At 40.7% G+C, this 21450-nt stretch overlaps 1 protein-coding gene across 1 annotated transcript; it reads left to right on the plus strand.

Annotated features, from left to right (window-relative positions):
• Positions 1 to 1693: 1693 nt before the first annotated feature.
• On the plus strand, positions 1694 to 21003 carry gpatch3 (G patch domain containing 3). The gene is made up of 7 exons (XM_064945189.1): positions 1694 to 2141; positions 13437 to 13876; positions 14164 to 14338; positions 14462 to 14521; positions 15859 to 15983; positions 20327 to 20454; positions 20607 to 21003. Exons 1-7 carry the CDS (start codon positions 1721 to 1723, stop codon positions 20788 to 20790), a joined length of 1533 nt encoding a protein of 510 aa, XP_064801261.1. The 5' UTR covers positions 1694 to 1720; the 3' UTR covers positions 20791 to 21003.
• The last annotated feature ends 447 nt before the right edge of the window (positions 21004 to 21450 follow it).

Genomic DNA, 21450 nt, shown 5'->3' on the forward strand with positions numbered 1-21450 from the left:
CGGGCGGGTGCAGGCAGCGATCGGTTGAAGAGCATGCATTTAGTTTTACTAGCATTTAAGAGCAGTTGGAGGCCACAGAAGGAGTGTTGTATGGCGTTGAAGCTCGTTTGGAGGTTTGTTAACAGTGTCCAAAGAAGGGCCAGAAGTATACAGAATGGTGTCATCTGCGTAGAGGTGGATCAAAGAATCACCCACAGCAAGAGCGACATCATTAATGTATACAGAGAAAAGAGTTGGCCTGAAAATGTAACCCTGTGGCACCCCGATAGACTGCCAGAGGTCTGGACAACAGGCCCTCCGATTTGACACACTGAACTCTATCTGAGAAGTAGTTAGTGAATCAGGCGAGGCAGTCGTTAGAAAAACCAAGGCTGTTGAGTCTGCCGATAAGAATACGGTGATTGACAGAGTCGAAAGCCAGGTCGATGACGATGGCTGCACAGTACTGTCTTTTATCGATGGTGGTTATGATATTGTTTAGGACCTTGAGCGTTGCTGAGGTGCACCCGTGACCAGCTTGGAAACCAGATTGCATACGGAGAAGGTACGGTGGGAGTCGAAATGGTTGATTATCTGTTTGTCCACTTGACTTTTGAAGACTTTAGAAAGGCAGGGCAGGATGGATATAGGTCTGTAACAGTTTGGGTCTAGAATGAATCCCCCTTTGAAGAGGGGGGTGACCACGGCCGCTTTCCAATCTCATGAAATCATAGCCGTTACGAGAGGTTGAATGGACTAGTAATAGGGGTTGCAACAATGGCAGTGGATAATTTTAGGAAGAGAGGGTCCAGATTGTCTAGCCCAGCTGATTTGTAGGGATCCAGATTTTGCAGCTCTTTCAGGACATCAGCTGTCTGGATTTGGGTGAAGGAGAAGCGGGGTTTGGGCCAGTTGCTGCGGAGCTGTTGGCCGGGGTTGGGGTAGCCAGGTGGCCATAGAGAAATGCTTATTGAAATTCTTGAGGATTATTGTGGATTTATCAGTGGTGGCAGTGTTTCCTAGTCTCAGTGCAGTGGCCAGCTGGGAGGAGGTGCTCTTATTCTCCATGGACTTTACAGTGTCCCAGAACTTTTTAGAATTAGTCCTGCAGGATGCAAATTTCTGTATGAAACAGCTAGCCTTTGCTTTCCTAACTGACTGTGTGTGTTGGTTCCTGACTTCCCTGAAAAGTTGCATATTGCGGGGACTATTCGAAGCTAGTGCAGTACGCCACAGGGTGTTTTGTGCTGGTCAAGGGCAGTCAAGTCTGCTTACTTAGGAGATCGGCTGTGAGTAAGCATTTCACTGTTAGGGGCGGCAGGGTAGCCTTGTGGTTAGAGTGTTGGACTAGTAACCTGAAGGTTGAAAGTTCAAATCCCTGAGCTGACAAGATACAAATCTGTTGTTCTGCCCCTGAACAGGCAGTTTACCCACTGTTCCTAGGCTGTCATTGAAAATAAGAATTTGTCCTTAACTGACTTGCCAAGATAAATAAAGGTAAAATATATTTAAAAATGTCTACACCTGTTGTTTGTGAAGCATGTGACAATACAATTCGTTTTGACTATAGCCAGCACGCACACCTAGCAATTTTAGGTGGTCTAACATGCTTCCTCCATGCAGTAGATGGCGCTACTACGTTTAATTTTGAATGGTTTTACATTTTCGTTTATTACTGACACGACCGGTCGTCTTCTCGATCACTTCCGTAATGACGTTGGTCGACAACAAATAAACAAATATGGCTGAATCCAGCTCGGCTATGTACTTTGCTGTTAGCAATATACCTGCTGCCTTTCGATCTGCTAACCTTCGAAACTTTTTTAGTCAATTCATAGAAAACAATGGTTTCTTGTGTTTCCATTACCGACATCGACCGGAGATTTTGAAGGAGTCCGAGGGCACCCAAGTCAACATGTCAGACCATACGAGTAGAGACATTCCGACAACAGAAATGCCATCCACAGATGTCGAGGAGGGCACAGAGGAGAGTGGATCTTCGCCGAAGAGTATAAAAACATGTTGTTGCGTGGTATCGGTACCTTCAAATGAGGCGGCCAGATTGGTCCATATGTACGCGGGGAATCAATGGATCGACTCGAAGGGCAACTGGCTTGCGAGGCGTTGTGTGATAAGAAAAGTGAAAGTATCACCTTCCACAGGTTAGTATGTATTTGGAGTCATTAACACTAGAACATCTGGGCTTCGAGGGACTTTAAGCCACATTCTAACTGTCTAATAAATAGATGTCCTATGATATCATGAAAATCTGTACGTTTTGACCGGTTTGTACGTAAAACATTTTTACATTCAGGCATCTTTTCACCAATGGGTAAAATGTTAATTGTGTAGATAATAGGCCTACACTAAGAAAACCAATGGTCCAAACCTCACATCTATACCATCATTTGTTAAATGATTGGAGTTTTTACCCGTGTAGGGTGGCCAAAAGTAGAGCGGCTAAATCAATGGAGGCCACAGAAAGAAAAAAATGGCCATAAATCATGAAAGTAGCATCAAGTCAGACTGGGAAAAATAGGTTTGAACCCATCGGTAGTCCAACTGCAGTCCAAAAACAAAGTAGACCATCCTCAGCCCCTGAATGACATTTACATAGTCTTCTGTTGGTTTTATATGGTGGTTGGCATCCAACCAATGCATAATGTAATACTACATCCACTGAAGATATCCCAAGCAGTTCACTTAATCCTGGCTGTTCAACCCCATTACTCCCCAAATGTAATAACAATCGCACCCTTTCCCTCACATATTTCCAGCACTTAAATAGAACATGTTCCACTGTCTCCATCTCCTCCTGACAATGATCACACCTCCCAGTCAGATGTTTCCCTACCAATGTCAATGCACTATTGGAATGGAAAGGGGGATACCTAGTCAGTTGTACAACTGAATGGACTTAAATGAAACATGTCTTCCGCATTTAACTAAACCCCTCTGAATCAGTGAGGTGCGGGGAGCTGCCTTAATAATCGTCATTGGTGCCGGGGAATTTTTTTTAATTTTACCTTTTATTTTACTAGGCAAGTCAGTTAAGAACGAATTCTTATTTTCAATGACGGCCTAGGAACAGTGGGTTAACTGCCTGTTCAGGGGCAGAACGACAGATTTTTACCTTGTCAGCTCAGGAGCCTTGTGTGTCCCAGTCTCAACCTTGTGGCTACATTTTCCTCCCTTTATTCTTGGCCCTGCCCCACCTTTTCTGGATCTTACACAGGTTGTTTTCCCTTTCTCTCCCTGTTCCACAACTCTTGCCATTTGTTTTTAAACATTGTTCTTATTAACCCCTTGGCTTCTGCTTTACTGATTTGATAATTACATCTCAACCTTTTACATCGTCACATCCGAGTGTACATTAAATGTTGCTTGCTCAAGTGAGAGATTGATGATTGAGAGGCAATGTCCTTGGTGGATATCTTGAAATTGAGGTTAAAAATGACCAACCTCAAGCTAAGAATGCACCTATCAATCTAACAAAGCTAACGAACACTCCTGTCAGGTAGCTAGCTACAGTCACCCATAGGTGGCCAGCTAGTTTTACAGTTTGGGCATTTATTACAATACATTTCAGAATTCCCCCCAAAATGTATGAAGGTAGCTATGTTTTATAGGCTCCTCACTACGACTAAGCCAATTTGAGCATCATTCCCATTTGCCAATGCTAAAATCAATGTCATCTATATCTATTGTTTAGCAAGCTAGTTAGATAATTTTGTCTCGCATGCCAAAAATGCAGCCATGTTGATTAAATTTGACACTCCGCGGCCACCGAAGTTTGACACGTGACTACAGTTTGCATTGAATTGTGGGTCATGTCAACCTCCCAAGTGGTCAAAGGCTGCATTCCAAACACGTCAAAGACACACCCTCAGCCCTCAAATTAAGTGGACACTTCTTATGACATATGATGAGTTGACACTTGCAGTGCAAACAAAGAATGAATGAATTTTAAATTGACTGCTCTTTCACGTAAATTCATCACTCGTTCGTCCCACAGTTTTGTTTTCATTCATCATGGAACCACCGGTAGATCTTGTGTATGCTTTATATGCGCTACAGTCAATTAAGATTGCATTTCCTATCTTGGCTAAATCAAATCAAATTTATTTATATAGCCCTTCGTACATCAGCTGATATCTCAAAGTGCTGTACAGAAACCCAGCCTAAAACCCCAAACAGCAAGCAATGCAGGTGTAGAAGCACGGTGGCTAGGAAAAACTCCCTAGAAAGGCCAAAACCTAGGAAGAAACCTAGAGGGGAACCAGGCTATCTGGGGTGGCCAGTCCTCTTCTGGCTGTGCCGGGTGGAGATTATAATAAAACATGGCCAAGATGTTCAAATGTTCATCAATGACCAGCATGGTCGAATAATAATAATAATAAGGCAGAACAGTTGAAACTGGAGCAGCAGCACGGTCAGGTGGACTGGGGACAGCAAGGAGTCATCATGTCAGGTAGTCCTGGGGCATGGTCCTAGGGCTCAGGTCCTCTGAGAGAGAGAAAGAAAGAGAGAAGGAGAGAATTAGAGAACGCACACTTAGATTCACACAGGACACCGAATAGGACAGGAGAAGTACTCCAGATATAACAAACTGACCCTAGCCCCCCGACACATAAACTACTGCAGCATAAATACTGGAGGCTGAGACAGGAGGGGTCAGGAAACACTGTGGCCCCATCCGAGGACCCCCCCGGACAGGGCCAAACAGGAAGGATAGAAGAGAACGCGTCCGCAGAAGTCACATCGAATACTAGCCATTCGACAATAAAGTGTGTCAGGGAAAGTTGTATGTGCTAGCTAACGTTTCCAAAAGCTAACCAAACAAAAACATAATTTTACGATACATGTTTGTGCCTTAATAGGCAGCACGGTAGCGGGACCTCTTCCAGTGAAACTGGAGGGCTCACAATTCAAATAAATAATCATACAAATTATGGATATTAAACATTTATGTACAGTTGAAGTCGGACGTTTACATACAAAAATACATTTAAACTCAGTTTTTCACAATTCCTGACATTTAATCCTAGTAAAAAATGCCCTGTCTTAAATCAGTTGGGATCACCACTTTATTTTAAGGATATGAAATGTCAGAATAATGGTAGAGAATGATTTATTTCAGCTTTTATTTCTTTCATCACATTCCCAGGGGGTCAGAGGTTTACATGCACTCAATTAGTATTTGGTAGCATTGTCTTTAAATGGTTTAACTTGGGTCAAATGTTTCAGTTAGCCTTCCGCAAACTTACCACAATAAGTTGGGTGAATTTTGTTCATCCTCCTTCCTGTGAGCATCAGGTTGGGCTGCATCCCTCTCGACAGCTTGGAGGAGCCTCTGCTGAAATGAGTTGAGTGGCTCTGGGGGCTGGTCCCTCCGATGACACCTGGTGTGACGTTGTTTCTCTCTGTTTCTCTCCATGGCCACATCCTGTTCAACGAGGTCCTCAGTGGTCACTTCCGTGAGGTTCATAATAAGGTGGTCCTAGATCCAGAGGTGCTTCCTCCATTTCATCATCTTCCATGGCTGCACCGGTGGTGGTCATACTTGTGGATGATGTAGATGTTGTAGAGGGTCTCGCTGCACCGGTGGAGGCGATGGTCGCACTTGTAGATGACGTTGAGGGTCTTGATGCACCGGTGGCGACAACACTTGTGGCTGACGTAGTAGAGGGTCTGGCTGTAAAATTGCCACTCGTTGCCATAGGCACAATAAATGGATCCAGAAAAGAAAATGTGGCAGAAGCGCCAAGGCTGCTGGCCTGAAGCGGCTGACCCAGACCTCTTCCCTTCTCTCTCTGTCCCTGAGTCCTCTCCACTTCCTCCTAAAATCTTCTTCTACATAGACATGATAAGCCAAACCATTACCTAGCATAACTATAGTTATTAGATAGCTATCATGAACATGTCACCTACTGTACACTCAGACACACGCACACGGTTATCTGACCAAATTCAGGGGTACAGTATAGAGGTCGACCGATTTTAATCGGAATGGCCGATTAATTAGGGCCGATTTCAAGTGTTTATAACGATTGGAAATCAGTATTTTTGGTTGCCTATTTTTATTTTATAAAATTAAATTTGATACCTTTTTATTTAACTAGGCAAGTCAGTTAAGAACACATTCTTATTTTCAATGACTGCCTAGGACCTGTGGGTTAATTGCCCAGATTTTCACCTTGTCAGCTCAGGGCTTTCAATCTTGCAACCGCACAGTTAACTAGTCCAACGCTCTAACCATTGCGCTCCACGAGTAGCCTGCCTGTTACGCAAATGCAGTAGAAGCCAAGGTAAATTGCTAGCAAGCATTAAACTTATCTTAAAAAAACAATCAATCATAATCACTAGTTATAACTACTAATCCAGTTTAGCAGGCAATATTAACCAGGTGAAATTGTGTCATTTCTCTTGCGTTCATTGCACACAGAGTCAGGGTATATGCAACAGTTTGGGCTGCCTGGCTCATTGCGAACTAATTTGCCAGAATTTTACGTAATTATGACATGCATCGAAGGTTGTGCAATGTAACAAGAATATTTAGACTTAGGGATGCCACCCGTTAGATAAAATACCGAACGGTTCCGTATTTCACTGAAATAATAAACGTTTTGTTTTCGAAACGATAGTTTCCGGATTCGATCATATTAATGACCAAAGGCTCGTATTTCTGTGTGTTATGTTATATTTGATAGAGCAGTCTGACTGAGTAGCAGCAGGCCCGTAATCATTCTTTCAAACAGCACTTTCGCGCGTTTTGCCAGCAGCTCTTCGTAAGCACGGCGCTGTTTATGACTTCAAGCCTATCAGCCTAATGGCTGGTGTAACCAATGTGAAATGGCTAGCTAGTTAGCTGGGTGTGCGCTAATACTGTTTCAAACGTCACTCGCTTTTAGATTTGGAGTAGTTATTCCCCTTGCGCTGCAAGAGCCACGGCTTTTGTGGAGCGATGGGTAACGATGCTTTGAGTGTGGCTGTTGTCGATGTGTTCCTGGTTCGAGCCCAGGTCGGGGCGAGGAGGGGGACGGAAGCTATACTGTTACACTGGCAATACTATAGTGCCTATAAGAACATCCAATAGTCAAAGGTATATGAAATACAAATGGTATACAGAGAAATAGTCTAAATAGTCATTATTTATTTGAGGCTAAATTGATTCTATTGATGTTTTATATTAAGTTAACTTATTTTAACTCAGTATTGTTGTAATTGTCATTATTACAAATGTTTTAATAATCGTCCGCTTAATCGGTATCGGCCTTTTTGGTCCTCCAATAATCGGTATCGGCGTTGAAAAATCATAATCGGTCGACCTCTAGTACAGTAGTATCTACCATGTCTATTATTAATTATCTGACATTCACACTCTTTCAAACATAATTATTTGGTAAAGTTATCAGGCGTAGTAACTAGAATAATTTATGACTTTCTTTCACACACCTCATTGGCTACGTTAGCTAGCTAGCTAACCACATCTAGCACAAGCTCACTACTAAACTGACCTGCAAATCCTACTATTGTGGACACTTGTCTCCAAGCAGTATTTTTTTGTGTTTATGTCCCTGTAGGTGTCAGTAGTTGTGTCAAAGACACGGTTTTGAGGATACTGCGAAAATGATTTTCTTCTCAATGTGTCCAACCGCATGCGACCAGCTGCAAAAGATACCTGCATCAGTATAGTTGCCTAGCTGCGCTACTGCTGTTATGCAGCAGTGATGCAAAAACACAGTCCGTGTGTTTGAAGCGTGAGGGTTTACGGCCGAGGGCTGTCTACTTGATTTTGAAACGCAGCCCTGGATTCGACGGGGATTCGACCGAGGGAAAGTGGCTAGCGCGAGGGCTAAGGGGTTCAAATGTAATGTGATTGGACTCAATTCGGGATCTCAGGTGTCTTTTTTTTACTTATATATATATATTTATTTATTTATTTATTATTAACAAAAATCAACAAACAAGAGGAATAGTCACATGCAAACAAGCATACACAAACTTTTATATTGCCAGGAATCCTAAACAAACAAATCATATTCATTAATAATACACATTTATTTGCCTTTTTGTTTTTTCATTTTAGTTAATGAAGTAGTGCCATATTGTTTAAATTCATTTTATTAAGGTAAAAAAAGCTAGGTTTGGAATTTGAGAATTTGCATTTGTGAATATAAAATGTACCTAGTATTATTAGCAGTTGAATTAAATGTATCTTTATTAATGTCAGAATTTCTGAAAAAATCATTTCAAAACCATTAAATTGTACAACCGGTCCTGTATGTAATAAAGTTGTGTGAGTCAATCCAAAACATGATACTATAAATACTGGTAAAAACTCACAATTATAGTCAATATTCAGCTTGAATCTTTCCAAAACATGTTTCACAGGATAAATTCTATGTAACATTTTAAATGAAACCTCTACCTTGTTACTGATACATTATTATTTTGTTAGCAATTTTCCATGCTTTCCTACATTGTATATCACCATAGATATTCTACCCAAGAAATCCTGCTGAGGGAAGTGTATCACAAACAATACTCCTAATCTGTTTATTACTACATTTCTCTTTGAGGATTTTAATATTGCCAATTAATGTATTTTCATGTAACGCTATTACTTCAACCACACAGGAATGAAAAATTTAAAAATACAACTCCCCCCTAGGAATTGAATCAAAAATTGCATATTCTTTCGGGGGTTATTGGAATTCAAAACTCATCAAGAAATCCCCATATGAGAGTAGATATCCATCCTCATTCAGTAACTTCAGTAAAAAAAAATATCAAACCAGTTACAAAAAAAATACATTTTTAAATCGTTCATCTTTGTTGTTCCATAGAAAGTATCTGTGAGGGAAAGCTGTTTATACGCTAACAGCTAAGCTAAAAGTGCCTGCTTATGGAATTTGGCCAATTTTACTGGGATGTTATCAACATTAAAATTACACTGAAGCAGAAATTCTAAACCACCAACAAATAAGTCAAATAAATAATTAGGGAAGACATTCCAAATACTGTTCTGGTTCTTAATATACTGAAATCTAAAACATCAAAGTCACCAAACCCCAATACACGGATTGCTTTGAACATAAACTCATGTTCTACAGTGTCAAAATCTTTATAAAAATCAACAAACATAAGAAAACTATCATCAAGGATGAGGTCATTAATAGTCAATCATATCTAAGATCAACCTGATGTTATTTACTAATGTGTGGACCATGTAGAAAACCAGATTGTTCTTCATCAATTATATGATGTATGCCTTGTTTCAACCGCTGAGCAAATACAAGGGCAAATAATTTTCCATCATTATTCAACAGGCTAATGGGCCTCCAGTTGTCTATATAAAGACTATTCTTGTTAGGTTTGGGAATCAAAGTAATTACACCTTGCTTTAAGGAAGCCGGTAAGCTCCCCTTTTTCTATCGATTCTTGCAAGAATGAAAGGAATCAATTGATCATTGAATGTTTTATAGAACTCGCTTATTAAACCGTTTCTAGGGGACCTATTGTCCTTAAGGTATTCAATACAATCTTTTATCTCAATTTCAGGTAACTCATCACAAAAATCCCTGAAATCATTATCTGTCTATCTTAGCAATGTTTGCTACATTGTCTAAGAAAGGATCCATATTGGAAGTTGACTGGACTGATGTATACAGATTCTGATAAAACATCCTGTTGAGAGATTTATTTTGGATTTTCATTGGGATTATTATTGAGAATTAATTTACGTATGGATGTCATTTCGCCTGCCCTTTTTTTCCTAAATTAAATATTTTGTTTTTTTCTCTCCCTCCATCCATTTTCAATCTTACAAATCCTCCCCGGGTCTTTTCCTCGTAGATAGTCTAACTGCATTTGCAGTGATGATGGCTCCAGTAATTCCTAATTAGTTAGATCATCTTTTTTTGTGTAATCCATTATTCCCTTTATGTAATTTCTTTCTCTCTTGGCACGAGCTATTTTTTTCCCCCATTGAAATCCCAAAAAGTCTTTCATTCCTGCTACTGGCTTCTTAAATACTTCATTCTCTAGTAAATTCTTATTCATTTTCCAGTAACCAATACTAACTTTTTTTGTTGACAAACCATTCATATTTATCTTTATTGAAATCCCTTTGTGGTCTGTTAAAATCGATGGTTCAATTGAGACTGTATCAACCTTGTCAGCCATAAATCAATATGGGATTGTATAGATACATCTTTGGTTCTCCATGTAAACATAATCTTATCTGGGTTCTTATGTCTCCACATATATAGAACACCTAACCATAGACATATATTCCTTATCTCACAAACAGATAGCAATTATATCTAGATTGTCATGTAAAATTGTATTAAAATCTCCACCACATTTTGCTTTGGCCAATGGAAATGTAGACATTTTACTTCCTTTCCTCTCGATGTCTCTAAATAAAATAGTTACTTGACTTGTTATGGTTAGCATAAGTTTTAACAACAAGGAATTGAATGTGGTTGACATCTCTCAATAGCACAATCCATCTCCCTGTATTACCTGCTTCATTACTTCATGACCCTTAAAGTTGCCTTTTAAAATTGCGTCACCTACTGACCCATTGGTGCCGAATATCATTCCCCCATTTGACATTTCCAATACGCAGTATCTGTGGAATTAAATAAAAGTTGGGACTTTTATCTTTTACAATACAAAAATAAAGATTTCCTTTTCAAAATTTTACGGATTTCCCTGGCATTAATAGAAAAAACAGAAATTGACATTTACTATTACAGTGACTATATGAAGAATATTAAACTTGTATACGTTCACATGAACCGGGTTCTCACAAAATGAAACGTTCTTTCTAGTTGCAAATAAAAACAGTCCTTTGCACCATGCAGGTGGTAGACCTAAAGTATATTTTTATACAATTGCAAATAACATTGTGCCATAGATTGGTAAAACAAATAACAAATCAAGCTAACATTAAGTGAATTTCCCTGCCATAAAATAATTGGTTCACACAAATAAAGCTCTTTCCTTAAGAAATATATTTTATCGGTTGCAAATAAAAATCAGTCCTGCACCATTCACTTGGTAAATCCAGTAGTCATCAAGCTAGGCATCAGTGCAAATTTCCCTTCCATTAACAAAGCCTTGGCTCCCGCAAAGTATGCACTTTTCCCCTCTTTCCTTGCTCTCTCAATCATCGGCCACAGACGATTCCGAGCTTCTTTGTCAACTGCTCAGGTTGTTGTTCTTTAAATAGTAATTTTTCTTTGCACTTTTCCATGTCAGATTCCTCGCTGTCCTGGAGATTAATCTCATGATCACTGGTCGTGGTGGCTGGTTCTCCCCATCTCTCAGCCTACCCAGGCACTGCACTACATCCAGAGAACCTGCAACAACATTTTGCTTGTCCTCCGGGACTATTGCCCTGCAAATGTCCTTCACTTTTGTTTTGATGTTCTCGTCAGATCTTTCTGTGATTCCATAAATTTGAAGATTCCATCTGACTATACCGGTCAGTCTTGTTTACCTTTGACTACATTTCAGTGAGTTTCTTCTCCTGATTTGCAACCTGAGTTTTCAATGTTGCGTTCTGCTGCAGAGTATTTACTTCCTCAGCATTGAAATCAATCGCTTTCCTCAGGTTAACGATGCTGAGTGTTCTTTTTAACCAAGTCCATGATGTCAGCTGCACTCTTTGATTTTAGCCGCGAGGATGCGGACGATGTTGTCCTGTAGCTGCCTCAGTGATGGTTCACTTCTCAACTTCTTTGGAAGTTGCTCCTTGGTTGGGGTATTAGGGTATGAATCACATTCGCACCCTTTTTTACACTGCAAGCATATGAATGAGTTTCAGCAATGCCTCTTTTCTCCTTGGACGTTTCAACATCCATTATCTCAGCAACAGTTTGGTTATGTCCTGACTCCATGCTGCTAGCTATGAAGATTTTAGCTAGCTAACGTTAGCTAAACACACTGAAACTTTGATAGTTAGCTTGTTCTTTGGAAATCGTCCCCCAAAAATATTTCAGTGGCTTGATTAATTACAAAATGTATCAAAATAGCTACATATCATTTTTCCACATTTTGTTGTTACAGCTTGAATTTAAAATGGATTTAATTGAGATTGTGTCACTGACCTCGACACAATACCCCATAATTTCAAAGTAGAATTATGTTTTTCAACATTTTTACAAATAAATAAAAAGCTGAAATGTCTTGCATCAACCCCTTTTGTTATGGCAAGTAAGTTCAGGAGTAAATTGCTGAACTCACTGTGTGCTAATAGTTAACATGATTTTTTTTTAATGACTAACTCATCTCTGTACCCTACACATAAGATCGCTCAGTCGAGCAGTGAATTTCAAACACAGATTCTACCACAAAGACTAGGGAGATTTTCCAATGCCTCGCAAAGAAGGGGACCTATTAGTAGATGGGTGAAAAAAAACTGCCATTTGAGCATGGTGATGGCACATTATTCATTAAACTTTGAAGGGTGTATCAATATACCCTGCCACTACAAAGATCCATGAGTCGTACCTAACTGATAGGAGAGAACTGAGGATGGATAAACAAAATTGTAGTTACTCCGCAATGCTAACCTTAATAACAGTGGCAAGAAGGACTCCTGTACAGAATACAAAATATTCCAAAACATGCAAGCAGTTAAGTAAAACTGCAAATGTGTCAAAAAATGTTTTATTTGTCCTGAATACAAAGCTTTATGTTTGGGGCAAATCCAACGCAACACATCACTGAGTACCACTATTTTTCAAACATGGTGCTGGCTGCATCATGTGGGTATGCTTGTCATCAGTAAGGACACGGGAAAAAATAATCAGAAAAGAGCTAAGCACAGGCAAAATCCAAGATGAAAAAACTGGTTGTCTGCTTTACAACAGACACTGGGAGACAAATTCACCTTTCAGCAGGACAATCACCTAAAACACAAGGCCAAATCTGCACTGGAGTTGTTTACCAAGATGACATTGAATGTTCCTGAGTGGCCTAGTTACAGTTTTGACAAAAATTGTCTTGAATATCAATGGCGAGACTTGAACATGGCTGTCTAGCAATGATCAACAACCAACTTGAGAGCTTTAAGATTAAAAAAATTATAATAATATGCAAGTATTGTACAATCCAGGTGTGTAAAGCTTTTGTAGAGACTTAAAGACTCAGCTGTAATCGCTGCCAAAGGTGATTCTAGCATGTATTGGCTTGGGGGGTTGAATACTTATGTAATTTTAGAATCAATTTCAATCCCACCTTGTAACACAACAAAATGTGGAAAAAGTCAGGGAGGGTGTAAAATACTTTCTGAAGGCACTGCAACTGAACCATTACAATCTTGTCATGGGTTGTCGTGCGCATCAGACAATAGCCTGGGGATGAGGTCAGACATAAAACCATAAAATCTGCCTCTTTGTATGCTATTCATAAAATGTAATGAATCTACATTTTTATTTCAGATGAGGTTGAATTCCCCTACAAGACAAAGTCCGGGCACAGGCGCCACGTGGCACTAACAGAACGCTTCACAGAGGCGGACCTAAAGGGCTTACCAGAGCTGAACCCACCTTCTCTTATGCCGGCTGGTAATGTGGGTACAACCGTAAAGGTATTCTTACAGCTTATTCAGTCATGCCGCCTACCCCCACGCCTCATACGCAAGCTGGGTCTCGCCTTCCCCAAGACAAGCTGCAATCGGCGCTATGGTAATGTGCCCTTCCAGTACCATAACACCAGCTTAGCACCATCAACTGAGGAGAGTGTCTTCACAGCTGGTGGGCATGAAATATCAGGTCCTGGTAGTGTGGCCCCTCCCTCAGGAACCCAGGGGCCCACTGACCCCTCAGGGGACCCTGAAATACCAGAGGAAGACGAGGATGCCCAGTCAAATGCAGATGATGTGAGTCTAAATTTGTTATTGAGTATACTGTAAATATCCTATAACCTGTGAGCTACAGCACTTGCTGTGTTAAGTTCATAAGGGAATGATGTTGAAAAGAGGAAGGGCTTAAAATGGTAAAAAGCCAGAGTAAAGAAAAATACATCTCAAGGTATAAACATCTGAGTAGCCTACATAACAATGGCTGGGTAATATGAGAGTATTCTTGTTGCTGTGAACTCTGGCTTTACAGATGCATTTGCCATTTCTTGTATTGCATATGATCCTTGTGTTCTTCTGTGCTGTAGGACGATGACCGCTGTGAGGAGTGGGAGCGCCATGAGGCCCTACATGAGGACGTGACGAGCCAGGAACGCAGCAAGGAGCGGCTCTACGAGGAAGAGATAGAGCTGAAGTGGGAGAAGGGAGGCTCGGGCCTGGTCTTCTACACTGATGCCCAGTACTGGCAAGAGGAAGAAGGAGGTATAACAGGGGCTCCACTAGCCCTCTTAAAGATCTGACCTTCTGATTTAATAATTCTGTCTTGTAAAATTCATAATTATACATTAGTCAAATAGTGATTATTGTTTTTTTCTCTCCGCCTAGATTTTGATGAGCAAACTGCAGATGATTGGGATGTGGACATGAGTGTTTACTATGACAAAGGTAACCTGACATAGCATGTTTTCCTTCACAATTCAGGATCTATAGCCAGGCTTCCATCCAATTTGCAACAGATTTTCATATGAGTATTCTAAAATATGCATAAAGAAAATATGCTTGTGTTTCCACCAAACTGACTTGTTGCAAATACAAATCTGTGCGTGATTACGTAGTGCGCACATTTATTTTTAAGTTTTCATGTACTAAATAAAACATTGAAGAATATTTAATGTCTTTCCATCGCATAGTTTTGTCACAAATTGTTGCGTTTAAATAGCAAATGTGTCTACTCTGGTTTTGGCAAAAGCCAACAGCTTGCAGATACAGTATGGTTAGGCTAGTCTAAATGATGACATTAGAGCGAGAATGTTTTGATTTGTCACAACGGCAGTCAAGCATCGATCATCATGTCATCATGTCATAAGACCCTCAGTATGTATTGGACCGGAGCATCAAGCTCATACCATGCACTTTCACCAACCTGTGAAGTTCATCATTAATGATTTAATCTGTAGCCTAATTTAAACTTTGTGGTTTCGAGCCGTAGTGGGAGGACCTTACACCATGTCATTGCGTGACTCCAAGTTGAATTCAATATTTGCACATAAAGGCATTTCCACTGCCATTTCTCGCATAATTAATTTTACCAACACAAAAAGATCTCACCAAGTCGAACGAACAAATTATATTATACTTTATACCAAAAGTTCCTGTTTCCATCACAGCTGTCGAGACTTTACTAGCAGGGTAGCCTAGTGGTTAGAGCGTTGGACTAGTAACTGGAAGGTCGCGAGTTCAAACCCCCGAGCTGACAAGGTACAAATCTGTCGTTCTGCCCCTGAACAGGCAGTTAACCCACTTTTCCCAGGCCGTCATTGAAAATAAGAATGTGTTCTTAACTGACTTGCCTGGTTAAATAAAGGTAAAATTAAAAAATTAAAACTGGATTGAAACGTTGTTTACTGATTTGAAATCCTAGTGGACTAGGTAGGCATGCTGTCTTAAGACATTTGAAGGAACATTTAACCTTTGTTTTAACTTTGCAAGTCAATTAAGAACAAGTTCTTATTTACAATGATGGCCTACCAAGATGTAAAAGGCCTGTGGGGATGGGGGCTGTGATTCAAAATTTTGGACGACACACACAAAGACATGAGAAAACCACATAAAGAGACCTAAAACGACAACACATGACAACGCAGTATGGTTGCATCACAACATGGCAGCGGCACAAACATGGTACAGACGTTGTTAGGCACAGACAACAGCACGAAGTGCAAAAAAGGTAGTAATGGTGTACATAGAGAATGAATCTCGTGGGGGCCACTCTCTCCACACAGACGGGGGTGACATGGACTCCCGTGACTACGTCCGCATGCGGTATGAGAAGAGGCTGAGGGAGGGGCTGGAGGACCGGTCTGGTAGACAAGATCAGCCAATCGGCAACTTTGAGAAGTTCACAAAGGTATGGAAGCCCTTGTGCCAATCCACTTAATAAAGCATTTATAATGGATTACTCTATAAGATGTTTAATGTAGGTTTACTAATCATTCGTCTTTTTTTTATTAATTTTTATTTTATCATTAGTTAAGTATTTTTGTGTGGCCTTATCTAAAGTGTGGGCAATTTATACTTGTTTTTGAGTGACCAGTAATTTCTCTCACAAAAAATGGACATGCCATTGGAAGACGTTCCAGCAGTACTGGATGCTCCTTACCTTAAGATTTCAAAATAGCCTAGAGCATATCAATGGTAAAACACAGGATGTTAAAGAACTACACTACATAATCAAAAGTATGTGGACACCCCCCCTCCCCCTCCCCTTGCTGCTATAACAGCCTCCACTCTTCTGGGAAGGCTTTCCACTAGATGTTGGAACATTGTTGCTTGGACTTGCTTCCATTCAGCCACAAGAGCGAGGCCGGGAACTGAAGTTTGGCGATTAGACCTGGCTCGCAGTCAGCATTCTAATTCATCCCAAAGGTGTTCGTTGAGGTCAAGGCTTTGTGCAGGCCAGTCAAGCTCTTCCACACTGATCTCGACAAACCATTTCTATATGGACCTTGCTTTGTGCACGGGGGCATTGTAATGCTGGAACAGTAAAGGGCCTTCCTCAAACTGTTGCCACAAAGTTGGAAGAATAGTCTAACATGTACAGTGCCTTGCGAAAGTATTCGGCCCCCTTGAACTTTGCGACCTTTTGCCACATTTCAGGCTTCAAACATAAAGATATAAAACTGTATTTTTTTGTGAAGAATCAACAAGTGGGACACAATCATGAAGTGGATTGACATTTATTGGATATTTCAAACTTTTTTAACAAATCAAAAACTAAAAAATTGGGCGTGCAAAATTATTCAGCCCCCTTAAGTTAATACTTTGTAGCGCCACCTTTTGCTGCGATTACAGCTGTAAGTCGCTTGGGGTATGTCTCTATCAGTTTTGCACATCGAGAGACTGGAATTTTTTCCCATTCCTCCTTGCAAAACAGCTCGAGCTCAGTGAGGTTGGATGGAGAGCATTTGTGAACAGCAGTTTTCAGTTCTTTCCACAGATTCTCGATTGGATTCAGGTCTGGACTTTGACTTGGCCATTCTAACACCTGGATATGTTTATTTTTGAACCATTCCATTGTAGATTTTGCTTTATGTTTTGGATCATTGTCTCGTTGGAAGACAAATCTCCATCCCAGTCGCAGGTCTTTTGCACTCCATCAGGTTCTTCCAGAATGGTCCTGTATTTGGCTCCATCCATCTTCCCATCAATTTTAACCATCTTCCCTGTCCCTGCTGAAGAAAAGCAGGCCCAAACCATGATGCTGCCACCACCATGTTTGACAGTGGGTATAGGGTGTGTTCAGGGTGATGAGCTGTGTTGCTTTTACGCCAAACATAACGTTTTGCATTGTTGCCAAAAAGTTCAATTTTGTTTTCATCTGACCAGAGCACCTTCTTCCACATGTTTGTGTCTCCCAGGTGGCTTGTGGCAAACTTTAAACAACACTTTTTATGGATATCTTTAAGAAATGGCTTTCTTCTTGCCACTCTTCCATAAAGGCCAGATTTGTGCAATATACGACTGATTGTTGTCCTATGGACAGAGTCTCCCACCTCAGCTGTAGATCTCTGCAGTTCATCCAGAGTAATCATGGGCCTCTTGGCTGCATCTCTGATCAGTCTTCTCCTTGTATGAGCTGAAAGTTTAGAGGGACGGCGAGGTCTTGGTAGATTTGCAGTGGTCTGATACTCCTTCCATTTCAATATTATCGCTTGCACAGTGCTCCTTGGGATGTTTAAAGCTTGGGAAATCTTTTTGTATCCAAATCCGGCTTTAAACTTCTTCACAACAGTATCTCGGACCTGCCTGGTGTGTTCCTTGTTCTTCATGATGCTCTCTGCGCTTTTAACGGACCTCTGAGACTATCACAGTGCAGGTGCATTTATACGGAGACTTGATTACACACAGGTGGATTGTATTTATCATCATTAGTCATTTAGGTCAACATTGGATCATTCAGAGATCTTCACTGAACTTCTGGAGAGAGTTTGCTGCACTGAAAGTAAAGGGGCTGAATAATTTTGCACGCCCAATTTTTTTAGTTTTTGATTTGTTAAAAAAGTTTGAAATATCCAATAAATGTCAATCCACTTCATGATTGTGTCCCACTTGTTGTTGATTCTTCACAAAAAAATACAGTTTTATATCTTTGTTTGAAGCCTGAAATGTGGCAAAAGGTCGCAAAGTTCAAGGGGGCCGAATTCTTTCGCAAGGCACTGTAAGGTTGTTAGAATAGTCTAACATGTAGGTTGTAGCATTAATATTTCCTTTCACTGGAAGTAAGGTGCTTGAAGTATGAACAACAGCCCCAGACCATTATTCCTCTTCCACCAAACTTTAAAGTTGGCACTATGCATTGGGGCAGATGGTGAAGCGTGATTCATCACTCCATAGAACGCGTTTCCACTGCTCTAGAGTTCAATGGCGGCGAGCTTTACACCACTCCAGACGACGTTTGGCATTGCGCATGGTGATCTTAGGCTTGTGTGCGGCTGCTCTGCCATGGAAACCCATTTCATGAAGCTCCCGACGGACAGTTATTGTGCTGATGTTGCTTCCAGAGGCAGTTTGGATCTCAGTAATGAGTGTCGCAACGGACAGATCATTTAAATGCGCTTCAGCACTCGCCGGTACCGTTCTGTGAGCTTGTGTGGCCTACCACTTTGTGAGCTGTTGAGCTGTTGTTGCTCCTAGATGTTTTGACTTCGAAATAACAGCACTTAGTTTACCTGGGCTGCTCAAGCAGGGCTGAAATTTGACAAACTGAATTTCTGGGCAAACCAAGATTAGACTGCTCTTAGGAGTGACTGCAATCCACGCTTTGGTTTTGGTAGAAAAGTCACTGCTGAGAAAAGCTTATTTTATTCAGCATATAGTGTGTCTGAAGCATAGACGAAATTGCCAATGTAAAAGGCCTGCGGGGATGGCGATTGGGGGGAATATGTCCAATTGGGGGGGGCCTTTCCACCTATACTGTGTTTTCGAAATACCTCTCCGTATACTCAAGACATAAGTCATGTCAAACTGTGTAGAACTGCAGGAGATGCGTTTTAAAATGTACAAAAATTAAATAATCTGCTCATCATTTTACCATTATGGGGTCATTTGGAGACCTAAAGGTTGTGGCGAAATCTGCACGGAGCCTTCACCGTGCACTGCCACTTTAAGAGCGCATGAGCAGTAAGGAATGAGGAAATAAAGAGAGCTCATTCAGCTCTTTGGGGAGGAGCTCTTGGGTGGCGCGACAGTTTGATTGTGTGGGCTTGTGCTGCAGAAGTTTTGTTTGTTTTCAGCGTGTGTAGTTTATAAAGTATTTAACTCGATCATCGGTGTAATCGCTCTAGGTTGTGGTTGTTTTCGTTTGGGACCGCGCCCGTTATGTATTAGTAGCAACATTGTTGTGAAGCTTTAACATACAAACCATCGGACAGTCAAACAGTACACCGGCACGCCTGAAGACCACAGCTAAGATCTCTCTTGTTCTCTTTCTCTTTTTCTCTTCCCTCTATTGTTCCAGTGCTTTACCCTGCAACAGACTCTCTATTTTTCCAATGCACTTCCCATTGAAGTTCATTAGAGCTGGACTATTATTGCCCTGCCAGAAGTATTTGGGTGGTCATTTTTGTTAAAAGGGAGGTTGCTTGCAAGTTATGCATTGTTATGTGAACTGTATTGAGGTGTACTAATGACATGTGTGCCGAGATGAAGTTTGCGACATGTGGACATCTGAGAAGATTGTGGAAATCCTCTGTTGATGACTGGGTTCTTTCTTGTATGAAGTTGCTGTTAAATTGCTCTGCCATTATTATTATTATTATTGTATGAGGTATTCTTGTTGGGGTTACCCATGTGCTGTGATGTGGGTTTTATATGGTGTGGATTCTTTTTTTTTTCTCCACTGGCTTTCTGGTAAACAGGCTACACTCTCGGCAGTCTCTTCTGCTGATGTGTGTGGGTCTGGTAGTGGTACTCTCTCTATTCTACTCTTTTCCTTTCGGCATGGTTAATACCTGCCTGGCGCCCGAACAAAATCATTCTTTACCCCTCTCTAATAAATACCGCTACAAGGTACTGTTGGAATGTCTACCAATAGCATTTGCTGGAATGTCTACCCATTTACCTAGTACTCTGTTCTTATTTAGTGGGCAGAATGTAACTGGTGTGGTCTGAATTCCTCAATAGCAGGAATGGCTTTTTCCACTGTCTTGTGCCTGGTACTAGGACTAGTACTGATCTTTTTATGTTGTCTAGGGTGTTGGTCGCCGGGTGATGGAGAAGCAGGGCTGGAAGGAGGGAAAGGGCCTGGGTAACAGTCAGGCAGGGATTCCAGAAGCCTTGGAGAATGAAGGACAGCATCCTAAATGCAAGAGGGGCTTTGGGTGAGTGCAACAATTACTATCACGATTAAATCTATGGCCTTTGTAACTTGGATATGTACAGGAAGGTAACAGAAAGTTGAAGGATATTACAAGTTATTCTTGTTGACATCCAGGCAAATAAAACCCTGATTACAATATGCTGTTTTGTGCAGGTACCATGGAGAGAAGCTGAGCACCTACTTTGTGAAAAAGGCCAAACCAGACTTGTTCATATCCACGGTGTATGATAAACCCAAAGACATAGACCAAGGAGACCCCTTATTGCGACGCAATCCCAAAACCAGCATGAAGTACAGAGGCTGGCAGCCAGGTGGCAACATTTTTCCAAAAAGATGACAACTCTGTATTTACATAATTTCTTATTTTGTCTTGTCTCCTAGATGAATTACACATTTGTAATTTTGACCATAGTATGATTGAAGTATGATTGAAACAGAAGTAATTATTTTAGGCAGTAGTAGTTGGCATGACCTGCCTTCCGCCTGCAAGAATAAGGTCGTGACTCTGGCGATTTTCCTTCAAAATAAAAGTCCCGCAATGATGGTAAAATGTTTTATACCAATGGTCGAAATTTGTAACATTTTGAGGAAATGTTGGTATACTTAGAATTTTGTTTAACAATATGAAAGGAATAAGGGTAATCGCCTTTTATAGCACATATTATAGCAATCGCATTCTTAACAGTATTAATTACTAGATATCATAGTAAGACATAATGCTATTAATAATATAATCAACTTTAGAAAACACTTAAATCCTATTGCTAATTAACTTATTCAATTTGCACGATGTTCAGTACGTTTTCCATTCTGGACATACTACACCATAGTACACAATTTCCTGTACATTGTGTCGCAGAAATCAGGAGCACTTCCAGTTTCCAATTTCATAGTGTACAACCCAAGGAGTGTCACCGCTCAATCTAAAGTGGCCTATCACCTTAAATGCAATACGTTTTTCATATTGGACATGCAGTATCAGTCAATTTGGACACCT

This window comes from Oncorhynchus masou, chromosome 29 (genome assembly GCF_036934945.1).
Source record: "Oncorhynchus masou masou isolate Uvic2021 chromosome 29, UVic_Omas_1.1, whole genome shotgun sequence".
Taxonomy (NCBI): Eukaryota; Metazoa; Chordata; class Actinopteri; order Salmoniformes; family Salmonidae; genus Oncorhynchus; species Oncorhynchus masou.

Excerpts from the sequence above, each read along its gene's own strand:
- gpatch3 (XM_064945189.1), top strand. The coding sequence starts at position 1,721 with ATGGCTGAATCCAGCTCGGCTATGTACTTTGCTGTTAGCAATATACCT. Across the intron at positions 15,984-20,326 it reads ACTTTGAGAAGTTCACAAAG|GGTGTTGGTCGCCGGGTGAT; the intron begins GTATGGAAGCCC and ends TATGTTGTCTAG. Across the intron at positions 20,455-20,606 it reads AAATGCAAGAGGGGCTTTGG|GTACCATGGAGAGAAGCTGA; the intron begins GTGAGTGCAACA and ends TGTTTTGTGCAG.